The sequence below is a fragment of the Amblyomma maculatum genome, chromosome 3 (assembly GCF_055883805.1).
Source record: "Amblyomma maculatum isolate TAMU_Amacu chromosome 3, ASM5588380v1, whole genome shotgun sequence".
NCBI lineage: Eukaryota > Metazoa > Arthropoda > Arachnida > Ixodida > Ixodidae > Amblyomma > Amblyomma maculatum.
The window spans coordinates 39,403,060-39,425,090 of NC_139346.1; the positions used below are offsets into that span (position 1 = coordinate 39,403,060).

At 42.2% G+C, this 22,031-nt stretch overlaps 2 protein-coding genes across 2 annotated transcripts in view; one reads left to right on the forward strand and one right to left on the reverse strand.

The window, feature by feature from the left end:
• The first annotated feature begins 1,886 nt into the window (after window positions 1-1,886).
• Window positions 1,887-10,791, forward strand: LOC146194600 (uncharacterized). The gene is made up of 10 exons (XM_084596086.1): window positions 1,887-2,093; window positions 4,631-4,817; window positions 5,280-5,354; window positions 5,923-6,016; window positions 6,154-6,296; window positions 6,425-6,613; window positions 7,403-7,562; window positions 7,828-7,939; window positions 8,264-8,325; window positions 9,600-10,791. The coding sequence occupies exons 6-10, from the start codon at window positions 6,551-6,553 to the stop codon at window positions 9,602-9,604; spliced, it is 402 nt and encodes a 133-aa protein (XP_084452212.1). The 5' UTR covers window positions 1,887-2,093; window positions 4,631-4,817; window positions 5,280-5,354; window positions 5,923-6,016; window positions 6,154-6,296; window positions 6,425-6,550; the 3' UTR covers window positions 9,605-10,791.
• An 8,717-nt stretch (window positions 10,792-19,508) lies between these two features.
• Window positions 19,509-22,031, reverse strand: part of LOC146194601 (uncharacterized) — a 159,597-nt gene continuing 157,074 nt past the window's right edge. Inside the window, exons 9-10 of the mRNA XM_084596595.1 lie at window positions 21,259-21,322; window positions 19,509-19,778 (exon numbers count right to left, since the gene is read on the reverse strand). Coding sequence (XP_084452721.1) covers window positions 19,569-19,778; window positions 21,259-21,322 — 274 coding nt within the window. The 3' untranslated portion in view covers window positions 19,509-19,568. The remainder of the gene's footprint in view (window positions 19,779-21,258; window positions 21,323-22,031) is intronic.

The following is a 22,031-nucleotide window of genomic DNA, read 5'->3' on the forward strand; positions in this document are numbered from 1 at the left end:
GACGTTGATGCCTCGTTTTCTAATCACTTCTAGGACACTGTCCACTCCTTAACTTCGTCATACCCCCCCCCCCCCCCCCCCGCGCTTCCAATCGTCTTGCGTGATTTTAACTTTCCTGCTAGTAATGGTCTGACGTCAGATAACGATCGCCAAAAATAACATTGAAAGCTACTTTTTAAATGCATGCCTGACGTTTAGTTTATCACAGCTCGTTTCCTTCCCCACCAGGGAACATAACCATTCTTCGAACATACTCGACTTGGTACTAACATCCCACCCCGACAACGTCTCGTCCCACTCGTACTAACCCGGTATTAGCGATCACAAAATATGCAAGCTTCATTCCAAGGCCAGCTACCTCGCCCACAAAAGGCCAAAAAGAAACTAACGCTTCATTATAATGGTAATTACGGACGCATAAATGATAAGTTGTCCGAGTTTTAACGTAGTACTTAACAGACTTCACTACTCACTCTGTCGAAACTAAGTGGTAACGTTTCAGGAATAAAGTGCATGATATATCACCGCATACATTCCCACTGTAACCCTAATGAAGCGACTTACATCGCAGTGGTGTAAGGCTTCCTTAAAACGATTGAACAACAAAACGAAATGGTACTATCTAGCAGCTAGACACGCAAGCACCTCAGTCGCGTGGGAAAAATATCACACCATCGACAAACATTTCAGACACTTGTCGCCAAGACCAAGGAAACCTTTTATACAAACACGTTGTCCAACATGCTGCAAATAAACTCTAGACAGTATTGGAAACTCGCCAACTAGCCCAGCAACGAGTTTTATTGATCCATCGCCTTACCATCACTTATATCTGCTTGATGATCAAAACAATCCAATTCCTGATAAAAATGTGCCAGAAGTTCTGAACACAATTTTCATATATTTTTACTAACGAGTGCAGCGATGAACTTCCTACTAACGAGTGTAGCGATGCCCGCCATATCTTTTCATGCCAACGGAATTGCGAAGCTAATTGATTCTTTAAAGGTCTCCTCCTCCGCCTTGGTTGATTGCACCAACTCCAAACTACTAAAACACCCAAACATACTACAAGTATCATTCTGTCGCACATATTTCAGCAATGGTTATCGTTTAGAGTGTTGCCACAAGACTGGAAGGTAGGCAAGGTGACTCAAAATAACAGCTTGAGGGGCAAGTTGGTACTGCATAGCACCCAGAAATATGGCGCAACAAACACCATGTTGTATTTCTTCTTATGTTTTTGTGTTTGTTAAGCCACATTAGAGAGTTTTAGCTTACCGCCCAGGAAACCAATGTCGGCTACTAGACAGCTTGACTCAGCTTGACCCGTCTAAACTCGACTACGGCTTCTGTTAGCCACAAAACAGATGTCTAGAAGACATATAAAGTTTGATGCCTTGTAGACATTTGCTTATAGGCGTCTAGAAGACAACTCAAGTTTGATGCCTTGTAGACATTTCCTTATAGACGTAATTTAGACAATAATGTACATGCATGCTTGATTGAGATGCAATATTCTGAAAAAAAAAAGTTTTTTTTTCTTCGAGGCATTTGTGCCTGTAATATGGTAACCCATACTTCATTAATTAGATCCGCGTATGCTTCAAGCGAAAAAAAAATTAACATATATCTCAGTTGCACGTACGTGGCGCTTACAAAATGTTGCAGGGAGCATTAAAGTAGACACGTCCGGATAGCACTTATAGAAACGCTGATATTTTATATGCATACTGCGCGAAAGTCACGTTTTCCCGCCTTTTGTTCAAAAATAAAGTAGCGCCACCACACCTTCATTTCTTGCTCTTCAACTTTTGAAGTATAGAGCTGCATACAAATTGGTAAGTAAATTTTGTTATTACATTTTTAAAAGTAAAAACTTTTGATATACAAAGTTTTGTTGGTATTAGTTTTAATAAGCGCATTGCACTGAAAACACGTCTTTTGTGCAGATGCGTCGCGGCGCTGCGAGCGCCGCACTGGCCGCGTTTTGTCAGTTTTGTTGCTATGCTGTTTCGCGCCAAAAGCTGCTCCGTCGGAACGATTGCTGTGCTTGTGTTAGCGGCAGCACGCCAAGACTTCGAGTTCAAAAGGTAGAGTTTTTGAGTTTTTCTTATGTCTTCGAGGCGCACTAAAAACTTCGATGAACTGTCTCGGTGGCAGAAGCGTCGGCGCATACGTTCGATGGCTGAACCGTCGCCCGAGGGATCGGTTTCGGAGAATCCTTTTCAGCAAGGGCCGGTGCCGGGATGTTCAGAGTTGCAAACTGTCGGTGCGAATGTGTTCGCTATGTCAGGCGACCCATCCACAGCTAATCAAGAACCGGGATGTTCAGAGTTGCAAACTGTCGGTGCGAATGTGTTCACTATGTCAGGTGACCCATCCACAGCTAATCAAGAACGAGGCAACATTTCCAGTTCTGATTCAGACTGTGTGGAATTAGAAACAGAAGTGTCTGCTGTGCCTGGCATTGTTCAAAGTGAAGGTTGTACTAGCTTTTCTGGTGGTGTGTGCTCAGATGAGAAAGATCATGAAAGCATGAGCGACTTTTTGAGAAGCTGGGCAGTACGAAATGGGGTGGGCCTCAAGGCTGTCAGTGATATTTTAAAGAAACTGAAAACGCACGACTGTTGCCCATGCTTCGCTAATTTGCCTTCGGATGCCAGGGCGTTGCTCGGAACACCTAGGAAGCATGATATTATTGTTGTGCCACCAGGGAGTTATGTACATATGGGAGTAGAAACCTGTCTGATGACTCTGCTGAATGCACTTGTAGACATTTCAGTGGCGCCATCATGTCTCAAGCTAACATTTTTCATTGACGGAATTCCTTTATCGAAAAGCTCTACGAGCCAGTTCTGGCCTATTTTATGTCGGGCAGAGGGAATCCCAAACAGCAGTATATTTGTTGTCGGCTGCTACCACGTAAGAGTCAAAACCAGAGTCTGCAGACACCTTTCTCACTCCATTTGTTGATGAAATGTGCAGTCTGTATCAGAGTGGACTTTGTGTAAAGGGCAGAAAATTCACTATAGAAGTTAGAGCTTTTGTATGCGACGCCCCTGCACGAGCCTTTGTGCTAGGTGTGAAAACTCACTCTGGTTATTTCAGTTGCACTAAGTGCACAGAAAAAGGAGAATTTGTAGATCAGAGGGTTGTTTTTACTCGCACAAATGCACCCCTTCGCACAGATGATGACTTTGCTAGCAAAACTCAGAAAGAACACCATGTTGGCAGCACTGTCCTTGAGAGGCTTCCCATTGGATTAGTCTCAACTTTTCCTTTGGACTATATGCACTTGGTATGCATAGGAGTCACCAAGAAGTTCCTCTTGTTATGGGCAAGAGGTGAGCTGCCCCATCGTCTGTCAGCTTCTGCTGTTGCACAGCTTTCGGAGTCCTTGCTTGCTTTGAAAAGTTACTGGTGCCTGGAGTTCGCTCGCCCACTGCGGTCTTTAAAGCATCTTGATCGCTGGAAGGCAACTGAGTTGCGTACTTTCCTTCTCTATGCAGGTCCCATTGTTCTGAAGCCTGTTTTACCTCGTAAGAGTTATGAGCATTTTATTGTTCTCCATGTTGCTGTACGAATCTTGGCTAGCCCTTCTTTATGCATCTCACTGAATAGCTTTGCAAAAGACTTGTTGTTTTACTTTGTAAATTGTGTGCACAGATTGTATGGCCGTCGTCACATGAGCTATAACGTTCATGGGCTGATTCATCTGGCAGACGATGTCCTCTTACATGGTTGCCTTGATACATACAGCGCTTTTGCTGGGGAAAGCTTCCTTCATAGTTTAAAAAAGCTTGTCTGAAGTGGAAAAAAACCCCTTGAGGAAGTTGCGAACCGCATTCATGAGAAGATGAGGTCTGGGGAACTCTTTCCAGCAAAAGGAGCTGCGTCCTCCTCTGGTGTGGTTTTCAAGGAACCGCATGCTGATGGCCCACTGCCACCAACATTCAAAGGTCCTGAAAATCGTATCGCAGTGTTTAAAACATTCACTTTGAAGAGCAGCCTTGGTGACAATTGCTGTATGCTCTCAGACAGCAGTGTAATACTTGTCTCCAACTTTGCGTTTGACAGGGTTGGTCAAGAAGTTGTAATAGGCCAAAAGTTTCAGTCCTCAGAAGTTATGTTTTCCAAGCCTATTATTTCTTCTGAACTGGGCATCTTTGTTGTTCAGAACCTATCTCATGTTATGGCATGGCTCTTAGCCGACATAAAATGCAAATGTGTCCTCTTTCCCCATCATAGTGCACCTAATGCGTATGTTGTGCTACCACTTCTTCATTCAGAAGCCAGTTTTTAGTCTTTGCAGGAGGTATCACTGTCGCATCTAATGTCGGACAGCTTTCTTGATTTTTGTGAATTGATACAGTATCTTTGTAATCTGTGCTGTACAATATGTTTAGATTTGTGTTTATTTTTACAAGGCACTGTGTTTACACTTCCCCTAATACTCTGTGTTGCTGTGGATTAACCTTGTGTATTTGGAAAGTCAACTCCATGTTCTATGTTGTAAACAAAGTGAAATGTTTTGTGAGGCATGTTTAGAAGGTATATTTATGTTACTGCTCACAAAAATGATCCCAAGTGAAAACCTGTGGGTGGCACTAACGACTTTCATCGACAGATGTATGCAGTGGTGCGGTTTGCCAGCGATGACTCTGTTGCTGTTGTACCAACAAACTGGGTCGATGGAGAGGACTGCTTGTGGCCTAGCCATGCAAACTCCAAAACAATAAGCAAAGCTGTTGAGCGCATGCAAACTCCGGATGAATCATATTCTCGCCACAAGATTATTGTCCTTCGTCTAGAATGTAAGTCGCTTGCCAACATTTTTCTCTTCGAACCTGCTTATTTGCATTCCTACTTTTCTTGGAGTGACTGGGTCATTCGTGGTGTTGTTCTAAGAGGAAATCATTAAGAAAATGCCAGTAATAATGTATTAATGTCTTGATTAAATTCTTGCATTGACCTCCCAGGTTAAAGTGCCCATTGAAGCAAGGTGGTCAGCCTTCATTTGCTAGTTTACTACTGCTTCCTAATAGGACTGCTGCTGTGGCATGGTGGTATTGACTCTCAATCATAACAGGTTCGGTCTAAGCCATAACGATCATAGATATCAGTTAAGGCATCAGAAACAACTTTCTAATGGGCAATGAAAACACCATGCATAGGCTGCCACCAAAGCAGCGTGATAGTTTTTTAAGTTAGAGCAGCACCTACTCTTTGTGTAATGTCGGCTAATTAAGCAAGCAGTATTTTTGCCTTTATTCTAGCTTCATACAAGACTGCGCGTGCACTCCTGGCTCGTGCTGAAGCCACTGATAACATTCAGACATCTGCAGATGAAGGTAGGATTCAAGAATCATATGCAGTATGTTCTTTAAGGACTGCATCAGACATTTTGACATTCACATTAATGTGTGTTTAGACACAGATTTTTAACACTTATGGTAACAAAAACACCAGATGGTGTTGTTATAGTCTTCAGAGAGTCACCTCGACTTTTTTGCTTGATGCATTGAAATGAATTAAGCAACAAATGCATTTTGTGCTTCACGCATTTCACTGCAGAAACCTTACATTAATGAGAGTAAGGCATGAAAATGAATTTAATTGTCAGTTCGTGCCTCTAAGGTACTGTAGAATGTTTGCTTGAAAGAAGCAAAACACTTTATTAGATCGCAATGCTGGAAATATCTTGTCTTATCTTTCTTTTCAGGTGTTATACCAATAATTTCTCAATTGTAGCTGTCATTGCTGTGATGTTTACTCCCATGTCGTGGGTTACATTGAGTTTGTTATTAGGTCTTGATGATGGGTAAATCTTGCAGCATCTCATGAGCATAGTTAATTTAGTATCCAAACCCCTTCTTGTGCACCTCATGGCTGCCTAAGAGAATAGTTCTCACCTTTCAGATAGAGGACGTGGCAAGCGACGGAAACTTATTAGAGTTATATCAAGCAGTGAAGATGAAAGTGAGCTTGAAGGGATGCCATGCAAGCTGCCAAGGTGAATCTCTATAATGATAGCATTGGTTGTAATGCTATTGTCATTTGAAAGGAAATTGCATTTCTGCAATTTGTTTTTCTAACGAACAAATCTGGATTGCTTACTTAATGATTTTGGCATATTGTTGTGGTTTGCAGCCCGAAGAAGCGTTTCCCTGCAAAATGTCTTTCGACACAATTTGTTAAGAAAAGTGCCCAGAGCCCGAAAACATGTGCCCGTTATACTTTGTGCTCTGAAGAACCCATAGTTGAAAGGCCAATCAGCGAAAGTTGTTCTAAAGGTATAGGTACAGCTCACGCTCTCTAATCACGCTTGTCTTACAGTCGTTGCTCACTATAAATTCTTGTGATATGTAGATTCAAACATAGCCAACATTGTGAAGTGTACAGTGAGGCCTTCCTTTTTCAGATGCAACATATGTCCTGCTAAAAGAAATTCAGCACATTAAACAGCAAAATGAAAAGATCCTCAAATTGCTTACAAGCACAAAAGATGACAGTGGTGAAGACATTCGTTTAGAGCTGCCTCTAAAAAATGAAGATGACAAATTATTTGGAGTCCCAGATAGCTGGCGACAAAGCCGTGAGAACAAGTTTGGTAAGTAAATGTGACTCTATGGCTGTCTAAGAGTGAGGGCTTGCGGGATGCACAGAATACATTTAATACTATACTGCATTACTTAGTGTATCAGGTAAGGACAGGACTTATCGCTTGGTAGCGAGAAATGCAGTTTCACTATTCATATTAATCCAGTTATTGCAGTTGGAATTGAACAAATAAAGCTCAGTATCCTTGACATACATGCCGTAGCTGGATAGTGCTCTTGAGAAGGAAAACTTCAAAAAGCAAAGGACAGCAAAGTGTTGAAGTGGTATGAAGTGTTATGCATGTATGGTGGTGGCACCATTAGACCAAGTAATGGAGTAGCGCAAGCACCAATTCCAGTCACCCTCATCAGTGCTCACATTGATGGATGCACTGCTGCAAGAATGGTAGCTGCAGTGACTTTTTTTTTTTTTTTAAGTGTGTAGACTTATAGGTTTCAGTACTATATATCATATTTCAGAAAAGCATGAAGGTTGTGGTCTCAAATTTCTGGAAGAAAAAAATCTTATGGTGTTAGGCCGTAGCCACAAAATGCTGTTTATCATTTGAGTGAATGCTAAGAACTGATGTAGTTGAAAACTGCTTTCATCTAAGACATGCTTTTTCAGTTCTCAAATATAAATTCGTATTTAAGCTGGGTTTAGCCTTCACCACATTGAGGCAAGCTCTACCAAGCTAAAGCAATTCTTCATTCATCTGTACCAGAAGATATGCTCCCAAAATATGTGAAGTTGTTTTGCTTTACTCTGGGAAATATCGTTCAATATATATTTTTTTCAGGCACGCCGACTTTCACTGATAGGTGGAAAAAACATCAGGGCTTTGACTGCAAACATCTTGCGCACAGTGTTCACCGACGAAGTGGGGAAGATGTTCAGCGTTTTCGGGCAGCGGGGCAAGAGAAGCTTGAAAGACCTGCTTGTCTTCGGTGTGATTGAAGGTGTGCATTTGGTAGGCTTTTACAAATCGTGCATGAGCATTAATTCATTCCTATGAGTATGCCAGTAGGGCCTGCACTGTTAGCTTGAATTTGAAAAATTATAAGATGATAGATGGTATAATAGTTTACATGTTATATTCTTAATGCCAAAACAGTTACTATTTAGCCAAACTGGAGTTCATTTCATGGCATGAGCCACTAAGACTTTTCAAATAAGCTGTTGGACAGTGCCTGCAATCCTTCAGTAAGGTGTGCCTCTTTTCAGAATCTATACGAATGGACAGGCGCTATGCCTCTGCCGATTCCCACACGATACAACAAGCAGCGGCAGGATGGCTGAAGAATTGCACATTGAGGGTGATAACAGCCTCTAGAAGGTAATTTGTCCATTCATAGTTCTATTTAAAGAATCACTAACATAACATACTGTTATGATTGTGACATTTGCATTAAGGTAACATGAAATGCATTGCAGTCACATATGTCCATTTGCTATGGGCCATTTGTAGCATGTTTTTAGCTGAATCCCTAATGTTTGTGACCCATGGGAACATCCTTTTGTGTGCGTGTGCCTTTGTATAAAGCAGCAGTGTGAATATGATTCTAAAAATTGTGTGCTGTTTTACATGAACATGGCTTTCTACATCATCGATATGGATATAACTAAAAACACATTTTCAATTGTTGCATTTTTTATTCAGGCAACACTCTGATGCAAATACTGTCCTGTCGGAAGAGCCAGTAACACTGGGTGGTCAATCAGGTGAGTGCTTCCAGCTACATGCTGTAGAGCATTATATACACAGACACATACCATAGACTTCACTGAGTTAGAAGTGTCATTTAGCAAAATAGTAAACAGAACCAGGTGGGGCTCTTCATAGCAAATGCGCCAGCCAAAGCTGTAAACTGCATGTATAATGAATGTGGAACTGTCGGCCACAGGTTTCATATTAGTGCAACTAAAACCTGGCTTGCGTAGTTGAAGCAATGATTTAATGTACCTGATCAGTTCTGCAGCTATGTACATTGAACAATGATTGTGATTGAGCTGGCTAAGTAAAACGAAAAATTCTGGGGGATGGGGGGGGGTGCACTTTGGACCACTAAAGTGTGAAGGGAAAGCTTTAATGGTGCAGTGTTAATTAATTTCAGTTATCACGATATCGCTTTAAGTGAATGTGCAAATGCCTGCACATATATTGACGCTTTAACAATGCAGCTACACTGTGGCGTCGTGGCTGAGCGGTTAGCAATGTTGACTCAACCGGGAGAACCCGAGCTCAAATCCCAGCGCCATTTAAAATTTATGGGAAATTTTCTTTTAGGTGATGTCATTTGATTGACAGGTTGAGTGTGACACCTACTGCGGATGCACGCACGCACACTCATGAGCCTATAAAGGCTTTCGCCTTAATATTTTTTAAAGGCCAGGGGGGGCATGAAATTCACTGTAAACTTCTTTTCGTGACACCAGGGTGCTGTTTCTCGCTGTTGTGGGAGCGCCGCGACAGCATTGCATAGTAACATTTACTGGTGCATGAAGAGTTCATGGTAACACTTCAGTGTGCTTAGATGAATAAGTACCCCGCCGGGGTGGCGCAGTGGTTACGGCGCTCGACTACTGTTCCCAAGGACGCGGGATCGAATCCCGGCCTCGGCGGCAGCTTTTCGATGGAGGCGAAAAGCAAGGCGCCCGTGTGCTGTGCGATGTCAGTGCACGTTAAAGAACCCCAGGTGGTCGAAATTTCCGGAGTCCTCCACTACGGCGTCTCTCATAGCCTGAGTCGCTTTGGGACGTTAAACCCCACAAACCAACCAACTAGATGAATAAGCTGACTTGCTGACTGTATATATTTTGTGCATCCAGCTTCTGTTGAGCGTTATTTTCATCTTCTTCATAGCTTTTTGTCAGTATTTAGTCAAGTTAATGGCGCAAAAAGTTAAGCATTGCATTTCATTTGAGAGGGAAGTAGGTTTCTCATTTTGTTTTCATGCTAAACGCAATGTTTCGTTTTTGTTTTTTTAATATTGCAGAGTAACAGCTTCTGAACCAGCTGCACAGCCGATGAAAATAGCGACACTTTCAAGGATGGTGTGCTCCCCTCGTGTGTCTTACTCATTCAGCGGGCCTCTCAAAAAGTTGCAGTAACAGTTTTATACCTTTGCATTTGCAGTTTAGCCTTGTTTAGTTTCTGCAATAAATTATAAACTATGCAGCCCTTTTTACGTCTTTAGTTGCTGAAAGGTTCTGTTGGTAGTTTCACACATTTTTGTTTTTTCAAGTAGTTGAATTTGAATTCAATTTGTTCTGTATCTTCTAGTGACTGGAAGTTTTTGTGACTATTTTAGACGTGTATTCATTTGGAGTTCTGTAGTTCATAAGCAGTTCTTTACTTTTAAGAACATTATCTTGCAGCCGTTGATAGTTCTGTAGACAATTTTGTACTATTTGTATGTATTTGCGTTTTGTCTTAATAATTTTGAACTGAAATTTCTTACTAGTCATATATTAAGACCTGCTGTATTTATTTGTAATTTTGAAATTTTTAACCAGCTTTCCATTTTTGGATTTTGGAGAACTTAATCATCTTGTAGCTATTGAAAGTTCTGTGATATATTACGTACTGGCCATATATTAAGACCTGCTGTATTTATTTGTAATTTTGAAATTTTTAACCAGTTTTCTATTTTTGAACTTTGGAGAACTTAATCATTATCTTGTAGCTATTGAAAGTTCTGTGGAGAATTTCGCAACAGTTGTATGTATCTGTGTTTGGTCATTTTTAGTAATGTACTTTCTAGTCGTTAAATGTCCTGGTGACAGTAACATTGTCTTTGTAGTTTAGATGCTGTATCATATTCAAGTGGTTCTTTATATATAAAGTTTGAGCTGCTGAACTTTTTTGTATCCGGTTTGTTGAAATTTCTGGCGACATCTTCTAATCACTGAAAGTTCCTATGACAGTGACGCCTCTGTGTTTATTTGCAATTCCGCAATATTGAACTATAGTTCTGTATTTGTTCGTTTTCAACTCTATTTGTTTTGTATCTTATTTGAAAGTATTGGTCACAGATTGATACTTGCTGTATTTATTTGAAATTTTGGAATTTCTAATCAGTTTTTTATTTCAATTTTGAACCACTTGTCCATATATATTGTTTTTCTATGTTCACTGAAAGAGTGAAAACTTCACACTTTTTGTATTTGTGAATTGCAATAAATATATTACCGGTTTTAATGTTGGTTAACATGCTTTCCAGTGTGACATTCACCACACGCTCAACTGATCAGACGATTCTGCAGCATGGTTGAAACCATGCATGGAGTGTACAGATTCCAACCGTAATGCAGAATTCTTAACAATTCAGTATTTCTTCGTGGATGGCCTGCAAAATAATCCAGTAATAGCAGTGAATCGGACTGCCTTTCAATAAGGCCATTTCAGCACAGATCTACAATATCTACTGATGTTCTTGGCCGAAGCTTACTAAGACGTCTTCAAGACGATATTGGAGGGAGCGTTAGCAGAAAAAAAGCTGAGCTTGAAGCCGGCTAATAGCAGCTAATGGCTTGAAGAAGACGGCTTGTAGTCAACCTGCTTGGCTAAACTAGCAGAGAACTAGATGTCTTGAAGATGGCTTTGTGTTTCCTGGGCGTGATCCGCGATCCGCTACTGGGATCCGCCAGTGCGCGTTCCACTGCGCATGCCCAGACCTCCCTTGACGCCGATAGATGGCGCCACATACTGGATGTCGGCACAAAGAGCTGCCGCGTCGGGACCAATCAGCTTGACCGCCCCGCCCACGCGCGGTAGAGAGCCACGGTGGCGGATCGCGGATCACAGTAAGCTAAATCTCTCTATTTCTGGGTAGTAGGCAAGGTGATTTCCATTTCTAATAAAGGTTCGCCATCTTCACGCCATAGCTATCGTCCCTCACAACCATTTGTTCCAAATAAATGGAGCATGTTATGTGTACACGCATCGCAAATATACTTATAACTGTAATTTTTTTTTTCGCCCTAACCAGCATGGTTTTTTTAAAGGAACGTCATGTGACACACTGTTACCTACATTTATTGATGACGTTAGTTCTGACCTAGATGTCAAATTAACAGTTGATAAATTGTTCTTGGATTTCGAGAAAGCTTTTGACAAAGTTCCTTACAGGCGGCTACTAATTTTTTTTTTCGCGTTTGAACATTCTCACTTGGATAGAAAACTTCCTCACTACCCGAGAGCAGTTCGTGCATGCTAATGGATATTTCTCCCCTTTAGGCTCCGCGTCGCCTCTGGTGTTCCACAAGGTAATGCACTCGGCCTTTTGCTTTTCCTAACTTATTTTAATGACCTGCCTATTGGTCTAACTTCCAACATTCTACTATTATCGAATGAGTGCGTAATATATCGACCTATCGCAAAATCAACGATACAGAAAATTTACAAAACGACTTGAATTACACTGAATCCTGCTGCGGCAAACTGCTCATGTCACTAAATAAAAATAAGACATCATTAATTAGATTCCACTGTAGACAGTCCTTTCTTTCACCTACGTACTATATATTTGGCTCTAAAATTTCCGCAGTTGACGCTGGTAGATACCTCGGTGTAACCATTAGCCATTCCCTCAGTTTGTCTACTCACGTCTCTAACGTTACTAAAGACGCGAATCGCACGCTTGGTTTTTTACGCCGTAACTTACGACATGCATCTCATTCTGTAAAACTGCTGACCTATTTAACGCTCGTCCGTCCCAAACTTGAATACGCGTTTGGGACCCTCACCAATCTAACCTTTCCCTCACCCTCGAATCCATCTAAAATTATGCAGCAAGATTCATTCATTCAGACTACTAATATGATTAAAGTGTTACTGACGTGAAGAGAAAATCTAATCTTTCTCTTGAATCACATCACAGAATTGCCCGGCTGTATCTTTTTCATCAGTCTTACCACTCGTGACTTGGAAAATGTGCCATCGTGCCTTGTCACCACATATCCCATCGACTTATCCACAATAAACTAGTATACCCGCCATCCGCAATTACCACTGCGCATGTAAGTGCTTTTTTCGTCCAGACAGCAAAGGGCTAGAATCGCCTTCCTGCCGACGCAGTTCCATCACGCTCATTCCGCACACTTCAAACTATTCATTGAAAGACTCGCCAAAGAATTGTAACAGTCCATCCCTCATGCAATACGTCAACAAGGGCATTTGGGGTATAAATAAATAAACAGTATGCGGACCTGCTGGTGGATGCTGTTAAGGCTTTCATGCTATACCATTACAGAGGCCTAGCTTAGCTTCTCTTCTCCCAATATTGTTAACGTGAAGGCACTCACGTGATCATCAGTCCCGAGCAACGGTCTCACTTTTGCCTCACTCATGAAAAGCCCTCGATATCGTGACGTCACTATCCAAGCGTCTTTACGCGGGGGATTCAAATAATGCATTCACATAGTGTTATCACTCTAACCAGGTTGAACGACGGATACTTTCAATGTCAAAGTACTACTTCATACGGTAATACCCAACCAATAATTTGTATCAGGTAACCCCTAAACCCACAAAACCAAAGTCGCTAAATTATATACTTGCTACCAAACGCTAACATTTCTCATTTTACTCTCTTTATTTAACCTGCGACGAGTACAGCGAATATTTTAAATACATTAGAAAGCACGTTTTCCTGTGTTGACCAGAAAATTCAGACTACGAATACTTTAATTCTCACAATATCGCCTGCTATCTCTATTTTTAAATTATTCTGCTAAAACGCGTGCTTCTTTCCTGACAACAAACTGTTCTTTGCAGGTACTTTCACTCACGAAATGAGGTCGTCCGCTTCCCCTTTGTTCCCCGAGCACTCTGCCACTGATTGTGCTCTCGTCCCTTGGCTTCTAGACAGCCTTCCAGCTCTGCTGACAACGTAACACTCATATCGGCCCGATCGTTTGCATTAAATCCGCGAGTTGTTTGTAGTTTGAGCAGAGTTTGCTTTGCGTTCGGTGTTTTGTTCGAATAGTTGTGATGGCTTTCGTCAGCTCAGTTCTCAGTAGGTTCCCTGTTTTATTGAATAACTTTAGGGGACTTTTAACCGGCGTCCATCCTTGGCGTATGGAGAGAGCGAACAAGCCGAGCTCTAAGGAAGGATTTTTATCGGAAGCATCCCTGCCTTAGTTCACTTCGTCGCCGAATGCAGCTCTGCACCCACAGCTGTTCCAGGTGATGAGAGTGGGCTTCAATTACAGTTGAATGATAGCTATTTTTTTGTCGAATCTTACTTTAATGCAGCCAGCCTTTTCTGATATTCAGCATATGCTCGCGAGTCTCAGTCTGCTAGTCCGCATGTTCGGAATCAGCAGACTCGACAAATGAACTATAAAAAGCCATATACATCAATTCGATGGGGTATTTAAAGTGTTCTTATAGTCACCACCTTGAGAACTTACAAACAATTTACAACGAACTTCACGTATTCTGAAGAAACATTTTGCTGCCACGAAAACCGCCAATAAAACCGCTAAAGAGACCGAAAACCCGCTAAACATCCCGCCTACTGCAATATTAAAATTTGGCTGCCAAACAGAGTAAAACCCCGCTGAATTTAGCGAGAAGAACGCCAGCTTGGCAACATTGCTGATAGAGTGTACCGAGATACCGAAACATTCGCCGTTACACTCGGGTGGGCACTTCTCTTGCACTTGATCACCTTCTGGAGCAACCTTCGGCCCATCTGCTATTGCCAGTTACCACGAAGCAGAGCATCCTGCACGAAGTGTCCACTGCGCGGCGCTTTCGGACTGTAGCGGATCAAGCGAGTTGTAGCGCGGGTTATACGGCGTTCAGGAAGGCTGAAGCCCTGTTCCGTTTTAGTTACACCCGGGGTTTCATACTTTCCCGCCACTTAAGAAAAAGTGGTTCCCTTCTACGCAAAGTTTTGACCTCGTCTGATCGATGCTTTTGCCCTCTAAAGATGATTGCAATCGGAACAATCGGCTATCTGCAAGATTTTAGCGACATGAATTTAACGTACGTTTCGAAGGACTATTAGAATTCATAAACTGAGTTTTGAATAACTACCTCTAGGCATTGACTTATTCTGTGCTCCTTCGCCTGCTCACTGACAGGATCCAAAACACAGGTAAGTGAAAGTGGAGAGGCCGCAGTACCACTGACACAACTGCTTGTCAGCACAATCTGAATTCGCCCCTGTGTACGGAGTGCGCCATTCCTAATCTTGTCGCTCCTTGTCAAAAACCTCCTTATAGCATGCTGCTATCTCCAGTACTAACGATATACGCTGAGCATTTCGAGGTAATTATTAATTTTGTATTACTAGATGAAATTTGCAAACGTTTTTTTTTTTTTTGCATAACAAGATTAGTTTATTTCCAAAATACTGCTCCTTGATAGCAGGATCTAGTACAGCGCTAGTTCCTAAATAAAATATCAACAAGCCTAGAAGAAATCCACGTGCAAAGAAACGTGTCGAATATGTGAGGACTACTGGAGACGAAATGCCTCTTTCTTTTCTTTTTTTTTTATTGAATCAAAGCCTGAATTTCTATTTTAAACTTGTGGATCAAATTAGAGTTTTGCGAAATTTTGGCATCAGTTAAATAAAGCCTAGAAGGGTATTAGAGAAAACAGACCTGTTACGAATAATTACTTCTTGATGGAAAAGCAAAGGTATATTGGCCTCGAGATCGAGCACAGTCGCCGCCTTGCGGCTTAGCGGCGAAACCTACTCAGTGTGGATGAGTTTTCGCGTCGCGTGCCAGCCCGCAGTGATTTACGCGCGCGCATGCGGCGTGTACACGAGTGTTTTTGTTTGTTTCGCAGTTCCTGTGAGATTTTGCTTACCTATATGCCTCTTGCAAAATAAATATGAACAATCTATAACCCCACGCTTCATTAAAAAAAATACTTCTCCGTATCGAGTATGTCATGCTGGATAAGGACATCATCCGTCGCGGTCTTCGGCGCTTGAGATCCTTTGACATGCGATGCCTCAAACGAAGTGGTGCTGTCGTTACCGCCGTGTCAAAGCAAAACAGGTCGCTGCCGTCAATAAATGTTAATGCAAACGCTCAGAAATCGCATATTCCCGTTTCTTTTCGGAATACCGCAGCTACTGAAACATATGCAACCGCAAACTGCTTCATATAGCAGAATGCAGTTTGAACAGGCCACTCTGTGCCTACTATGCCTTCTGTATTCACGATAGAGTTGTGTGAGTACTTTTTTTTCTTTGCTTTTAAATCTCTGTCGCGGTGTCTCAATGGTAAGGGCGCTCGACTGCTGGTTTCGAGAACGGGGGATTCAATCACAACCGTTTCGAAAGGCGCTCCTCTGCTGTGGGATTTGACTGCACAATAAACAACCTCACGTGGTAAATTTGGTGTTAATAATGAAAAAAAAAAAAAATAACGACACCAAAACCAGCCTCTGCAATCATCCGTCATAGCCGTTGCCGCTTTCATGCGTTAAACCCGGGCCAATATGCATTTCTTTTCTTTTGTTGTTGTTGGAGGCTTCTGTGCATCCGTAAAAGTTTTAGTGAGCACATTTTGCTTTATTGAAATGCTCGAATGTTTGAGAAACATATTCCCTGCCGCTAATTGTTACCCTAAATATTACATAATACACCTAGATTAACGTACTTTACTGGTAGCATATTATAATCATTATAATCCCTTTTCGTCCAAGTGCTGTCTTCCGAGCAAACTCGTCGTTTCTGACAAGGGGAGTAGAACAGCTTCATGCGGGCTTAAATATCAATGTTTAGTTCGGGAATAAATACATCTTTATAGTCTCATGATAAAATGACCTTCATTTCTTTCGGAATAGTTTTATATCCGGCATCTGTTTTGAAAGCAACCCTAATATTTTACGTCGCATAAGATTTAGTCACTGCTAAATAATTAGTGATGAAGAAATTTTCAGCCTGTAAAATTGCTTCCCAGAACATGGCAGTGCCCATGCGCAGTGTATAACGATGTCTTCGCAGCGAGTAATTTGTAGCTTGCACTTTAACGTTACTGAAAATGAATCACTGATTACTGCAAATTTTGTCAAGTGTGTAAAATTATCTCACATGGTGAAATTTATTGGCATTGCAAAACAAAATAATTAGACTACTAATTTACCGTTATATATTAACATCACACACATCAGAAATCCCTTATACTTTCCTCGGTTTCAGGAAATCATTTACAGTTAGTGGTGCATGCAGTAATATACTATCACATTCTATGACAGTGGCCGCAAAAAGCATCTCGGCAAATTCAATCCACTCAGCGCTGTACACGTGAACAATCAGCTTTCCTGTGCGGCGAGGTTTCCTGTATAGTATGGGTGTGATCTCATTTTTGGGGAATACTTGAGCGTGGTTGTCTTGCCCAGAGTTGATATGCACTCAGTCTAAAGTAACTCGCCATGCAGTACGCTGCCAGGGCTACATTTAACCTGCTTAATCCTCGAGTCAAGTACGATATAATGAACCAGGCTTTCTCGACTCAATCTAAATTACTGCAGGTATCTGCATGGGCTTGACACTAAATTCGCCGGTCTCACTTGCATGAGACACGCGCAAACTGTTTAAAAGTCGATAAGAAAAACAAAGCTGTCATCAGGCAGGCCCAAGCATTAGGCGCGTGAGCGCGGTACAGCGCAAGAAACGTGCAAAGTAAATCTGGAAGTCTGGTGGTTGCGTGCTTTGTTTTCCTAAAATCCGCTCTTCTACTGCATTGGCGAAATCCTTGGATGTTTTTCTGCAATATTGCAGAAATACTGCAGAAGACACGTCTTCATCGCCAACAGACCCTCCGTAAACTCGGAAGCAGACTACGCAGCGTGCGTTTCTGCGAGCGCCGCCGGCTGCCGATCCACACTACCGGAGTGACGGTGGCGCCACCTCTAGTTCATCACGCGGCGAATAGTTCCATGTTTTTCAGATTTGCAGAAGTACAGATGTACAGGCAAAATCCAAGCCTTTTTCATGTGGTCTAAAAAGGGATAAAACACTGTTTACTGTATCAGCGAAGTTAGTGCTGCCGTGTTTGGTAAAAATAGTCAAAAATTATCCCCGTATCTAAAAACTTTATAACCTTGGTTAGTTGGTACAACCGGCTGAAGCACTTGGTTTATTTTTGAAAACAAAATGTTGCATAAAATCGGAGCGACACAAGCACTAATGCAAATACCGGCATTTTAATTGTGAACTACCTGAAAACAATCCTTTACAGTTCTTATATTTAAACTTTGAGTTCTCCACGAATTAGGTGTGTTAAGCATATGTTCCACGTGAAAAAGAAGGGGGTTTCTACGAACTGACTTGTTGGATTCAAAATTAGTGAAAATGGGTAATGCTTGTCTTTGTCTTGAGTCGGCACTAAGGAAGTCATGTGTTCACAACATGTGTCCTAGATTTGAAAACCAATTGGCCAGGCTAGCTTCAGCCGAGTTCCCTGGTTCGGTAGTGGCACAGGTTACCTAGAGCCTCTTGACCAAAATGAAGAAGAAGGCATTTGGAGCGAGGGAGGACATCCCTCGAGAAGAGGTGGGACCGGTAACCGTGTAATGTGTGCACAAGTTGGCCCACTACGTGAAGAAAGTTGCGAATAGGCATGGGGTGCCACACTTCCTTCCGGCCCTCCAGAAGCTCGCAAGCCTTTGCTTTCGAATAGCGAAAAGAAAGAAAAAATGCAAGGAAAGAGGATGTAGTACAAGCCATGGGCCACCATTCATGAAATGTGCCGAAGGGGTAGTTTATGAAGTTCCCCTTGTTTGCGGTTGTTCCTACATCGGGCAAACCGGGCGATGTGTTAATGAGCGAATCAGGGAACATGAACGCAATGTAGTGAAAAATAAAGAGGGCCCAAATTTACCGCAGCATATCAGATTCTTCCCTTGAGCCACTTGTGAACTGTGTTTTTTTTTTATCCGTACATTTTTTCTAGGAGTGGTCATACGTTGGCCAGAGAACTAATTGAGGCGTTTTATATCGGAAAAAAAAAAGGCAATTTGAGCGTCGGCGACACGTCGATACATCTGTATAATGCAGAGAAACCATTTCTTGAACATTGCTTATCTGTTCTCTTATACTTTGAGATTTTTTGCCCACGGTATTTCTCATTATTTGCAGGAAATAAAAAAAAAGCAGTGGTCTTGTGAAAGACGATCCACCTCGCATTCGGGAGGTATCAGGTTCGATCCCTGGTTCCACCGGGCACCCACCGGTTCCCTATCGGTGCAAGATTTCCCCCGGCCTGGTGATCGACTCTCCTGCGGTGAAATGCTTGGGAAAGTGTTCACGGGCCCCAAATAGTTGCGCCAATGGGACAGTGATGCGTTCCGCCATCGCACATCAATAACTCCGCCTTGCGCGGAGAAACCCCATTATGTGGTCCATCTTTTTTTCTTTGAAATAACATTTTTGGATCACAGCCACTTTCCCAAGCATTTCAGATCCGAGCACCAAGCCGGGGGAAATTTTGTGCCTATTGGAAACCGGCTTGTACCCGGTGGCAGCGGGGATCGAACCTAGTACCTGCCGAATGCGAGGAGTATGCTCATTAACTCGATATTAGGCAACAAAGAATAAATGAATGCTCAAACTTTGTTCCCTCTCATGTTCATCAAAGCTGTATCTAACATAATAATATAAAGTGCAGGCGTTGAAAATGTAAGGTTTTATTACACCATCTCAGCCGATATGACAAAGAGCTATACACCGAACAAGTCATTTGTATCCAAAGAAAAAGAATCGTCCTTTTTTTTTGTACAAGTGCTTTATTTCTCCAGATGACCACACATTAAGCCAGATGATCGACTAGAGAAGTTATTTGCACAGTTACCTTGCTGTAAGAGACAAAAAGACTCCATCACCAGTTCTCTAATTTCTAAAATTCTGGGATATTTAGCAAGCAGTGCGCATAGTGATTTCCGTATACACCAGAGATGGTGCATGCCATCTGCCAACCCCGTGGGGGCTCCTTCAGAGAAACTTGCGCATACCCCCTACACCCGTGTTACTCATGTTAGTCGCCGAGAATGCTCCGAGAAGAAGACTTCCACCATCGACGGGCATCGAGTGGCCCGTAATGAACGATGCATCCTCCGATGCCAGGAAGGCGATGGCACGGGCAACTTCATCCACGGTTCCGATGCGGCCCAAGGCGTGCGCTGCTCCCAACGTGGACCGCAACTGTATGCGCCGGAAGCGAGAGCACAGTGAGAGCAATTACTAGGGGGTACCACTACACGTTTCAATCCATTCCAACTGCTGGGAGAGGTGCGGGTTAGGTAGTTGATCATCTTTGAGGGAACCGCACAAAGAACGATGATGGCACGTGTCCTCTTCTGTATTTGTCCTTTACGCTGTCCCCCCAAACAAGACCGTCGATAGTGTCTCGGTTAAAACGTAAGACAGGGCTCACGATCAAAATTTTTGGAAGACAGTGCTGTCATAATGATGTATGTTGACTTCGACTCACTGAAGCAATTTCTCCTGAGGAATAGATTAATAAAGGTGCTTGATACCAATGGGAGGGCCACCAGAGCTTCGCTTTTGTGGGTCTCTGCTAACAGGCGAAAGGGTAATGACGATAAGCTTCTTTGTCTATTTTTTCCTTTTCATGTGTTTTTTTTTCTTGTTTCTGGTTGATGCACAGCTCGCCTAGAAAACTAGGGGCACTGCACTCGACCTGTCAGTTCTAAGTCAGCGTCACGGGTGTTTGTTCGGGCGCCCTTCTAGTCCGTGTCCGTTGCACTTTATACAGAATTATAAACAACAAATTTTCTTCCTCCAATTTCAATAACCAGCGGCCAACGGCAAGCCCTTTCATTCCACTAATGCATTATGCATTCATTTTTCCAGCAGTATGTTTTCATACGCCGCTTTAAAATCCGCCAATCGCACTTTGAACTGTTAGTGTGGTTTTTTAGGGTCAGAACAACAAACAGTGACTTTGAGGGCCATTTTCTTTTTACTATCGTCAAAATTGCAAACTGGCCACACTGCGTCGTGAGATTTTTTTTTATTATTCATTTTATTACACATGGTGCAGGCCAATTTCGTGGCGCAAGCATGAGCAAAAATTATGAAAACTCCAGAATCCTGACACCTTACAACAAAAGCTACCAGAATGCGAATGACTGATTTAGTGAACCATAGCCCTACATTAAATGAAAACAAATAACCCAATAGAAAAAGCAGGGTGCTCCATTATATCTATAAAATTATGCCCTCAAAATAAACTGGAAGGTATCTTTCCTTTCCAGATTGTTTTTTTCTTCTTTATTCAAAACCGTTAACATGTTATAGTTAGCCGCATGTTATATACTGCAATGGTAAGATTTCATCGAATTTGTTTTTGTGCCAGATGAGGTCAGACCATAAGAAATAAAACAACGCTGAATACCGACACCACTTCGATATGTGTATGTCGAGATCATAGCCTTTAAGCTCGGGGTAATATCCGTACGTACCCTCGTTAGCTTTTTGGCTGTTACCTTTGTCAACATCCAGGCACGCAGATACTGTTGGTACCCAGTTGCTGTGAGCAGCAACAGCAGCGTTTTAAATCGGTTTTGATCAGAAAAGTTATAAATTGTCATTCAGTAAAACACAGCTTAAGCAAAGACGACATGCCTACAAAAAGAAAAACAATATTTCCAACGCGTACCATGTATTGCACCTCCGGTCCCATTTCTTCTCGAAAGACCATTTTGGTATCAATTGCGCCAGGGCTACAAAAAAACAAAACTACTGTTAAGGAGACTCACGCCTTGAACGTGCTAAAATCATCGGTTAAAACATATTTTCTTTTTGCAGCCTCGAATTGTGCTTAGTCAAGTTCATATACACACGTGTATGCGTCAACTGCGATGAAAGGAGGAGGAGGACAAAACGTAGGAAAGGCAGGGAGGTTAATCGATAGAAACCAGTTTGCTACCCTGCACTGGGGAAGGGAGTGAGTAGTTAGTCTACAAGAGAATAGGAGAAATGCATTTAAAATAGAGAAATTCGATCTGCAGCACTAACATTTGCACTAATACTGCACACTTCCGAGGCAGCCTAAAGCTTCCGCCACTGTGCAATGAATGCCTGAGCATTGAAGAAATTCCGCACCACTTGAAATTAGCAATAACAAGCCTGGGTTGACCTTGGAAAGAGAGACGTTTGCCCCTTTTTTCTATAACAGAGGCAAAATACCGCTGAGGTGCTGAGCATCATAAAGCAATATTTAGAATTTAACGCTGAGTCTATTGTCTGTGGCAGGTGCCCTCTGCTGTTATAATTTTAAAACGCGCTCCTAGGCTGTTTTATAATTTTTTATGAAACCGCCTATGTGTTGGATGTCCTCCGGGGCTACGATTTGGCCGCAATAACTATTTGTGTGGGGAATGTATTTGCCTCTCAGTATTTCGCTAAACACAAAATATTTTTTCTTATCTT

What these genes read in the sequence shown, in the direction of transcription:
- LOC146194600 (XM_084596086.1), top strand. Translation starts at nt 6,551, where the DNA reads ATGAAGATGACAAATTATTTGGAGTCCCAGATAGCTGGCGACAAAGCC. An exon ending in AAGCCGTGAGAACAAGTTTG is followed by an intron (nt 6,614 to 7,402) that starts GTAAGTAAATGT and finishes TATTTTTTTCAG; the next exon opens with GCACGCCGACTTTCACTGAT. An exon ending in GTGATAACAGCCTCTAGAAG is followed by an intron (nt 7,940 to 8,263) that starts GTAATTTGTCCA and finishes TTTTTTATTCAG; the next exon opens with GCAACACTCTGATGCAAATA.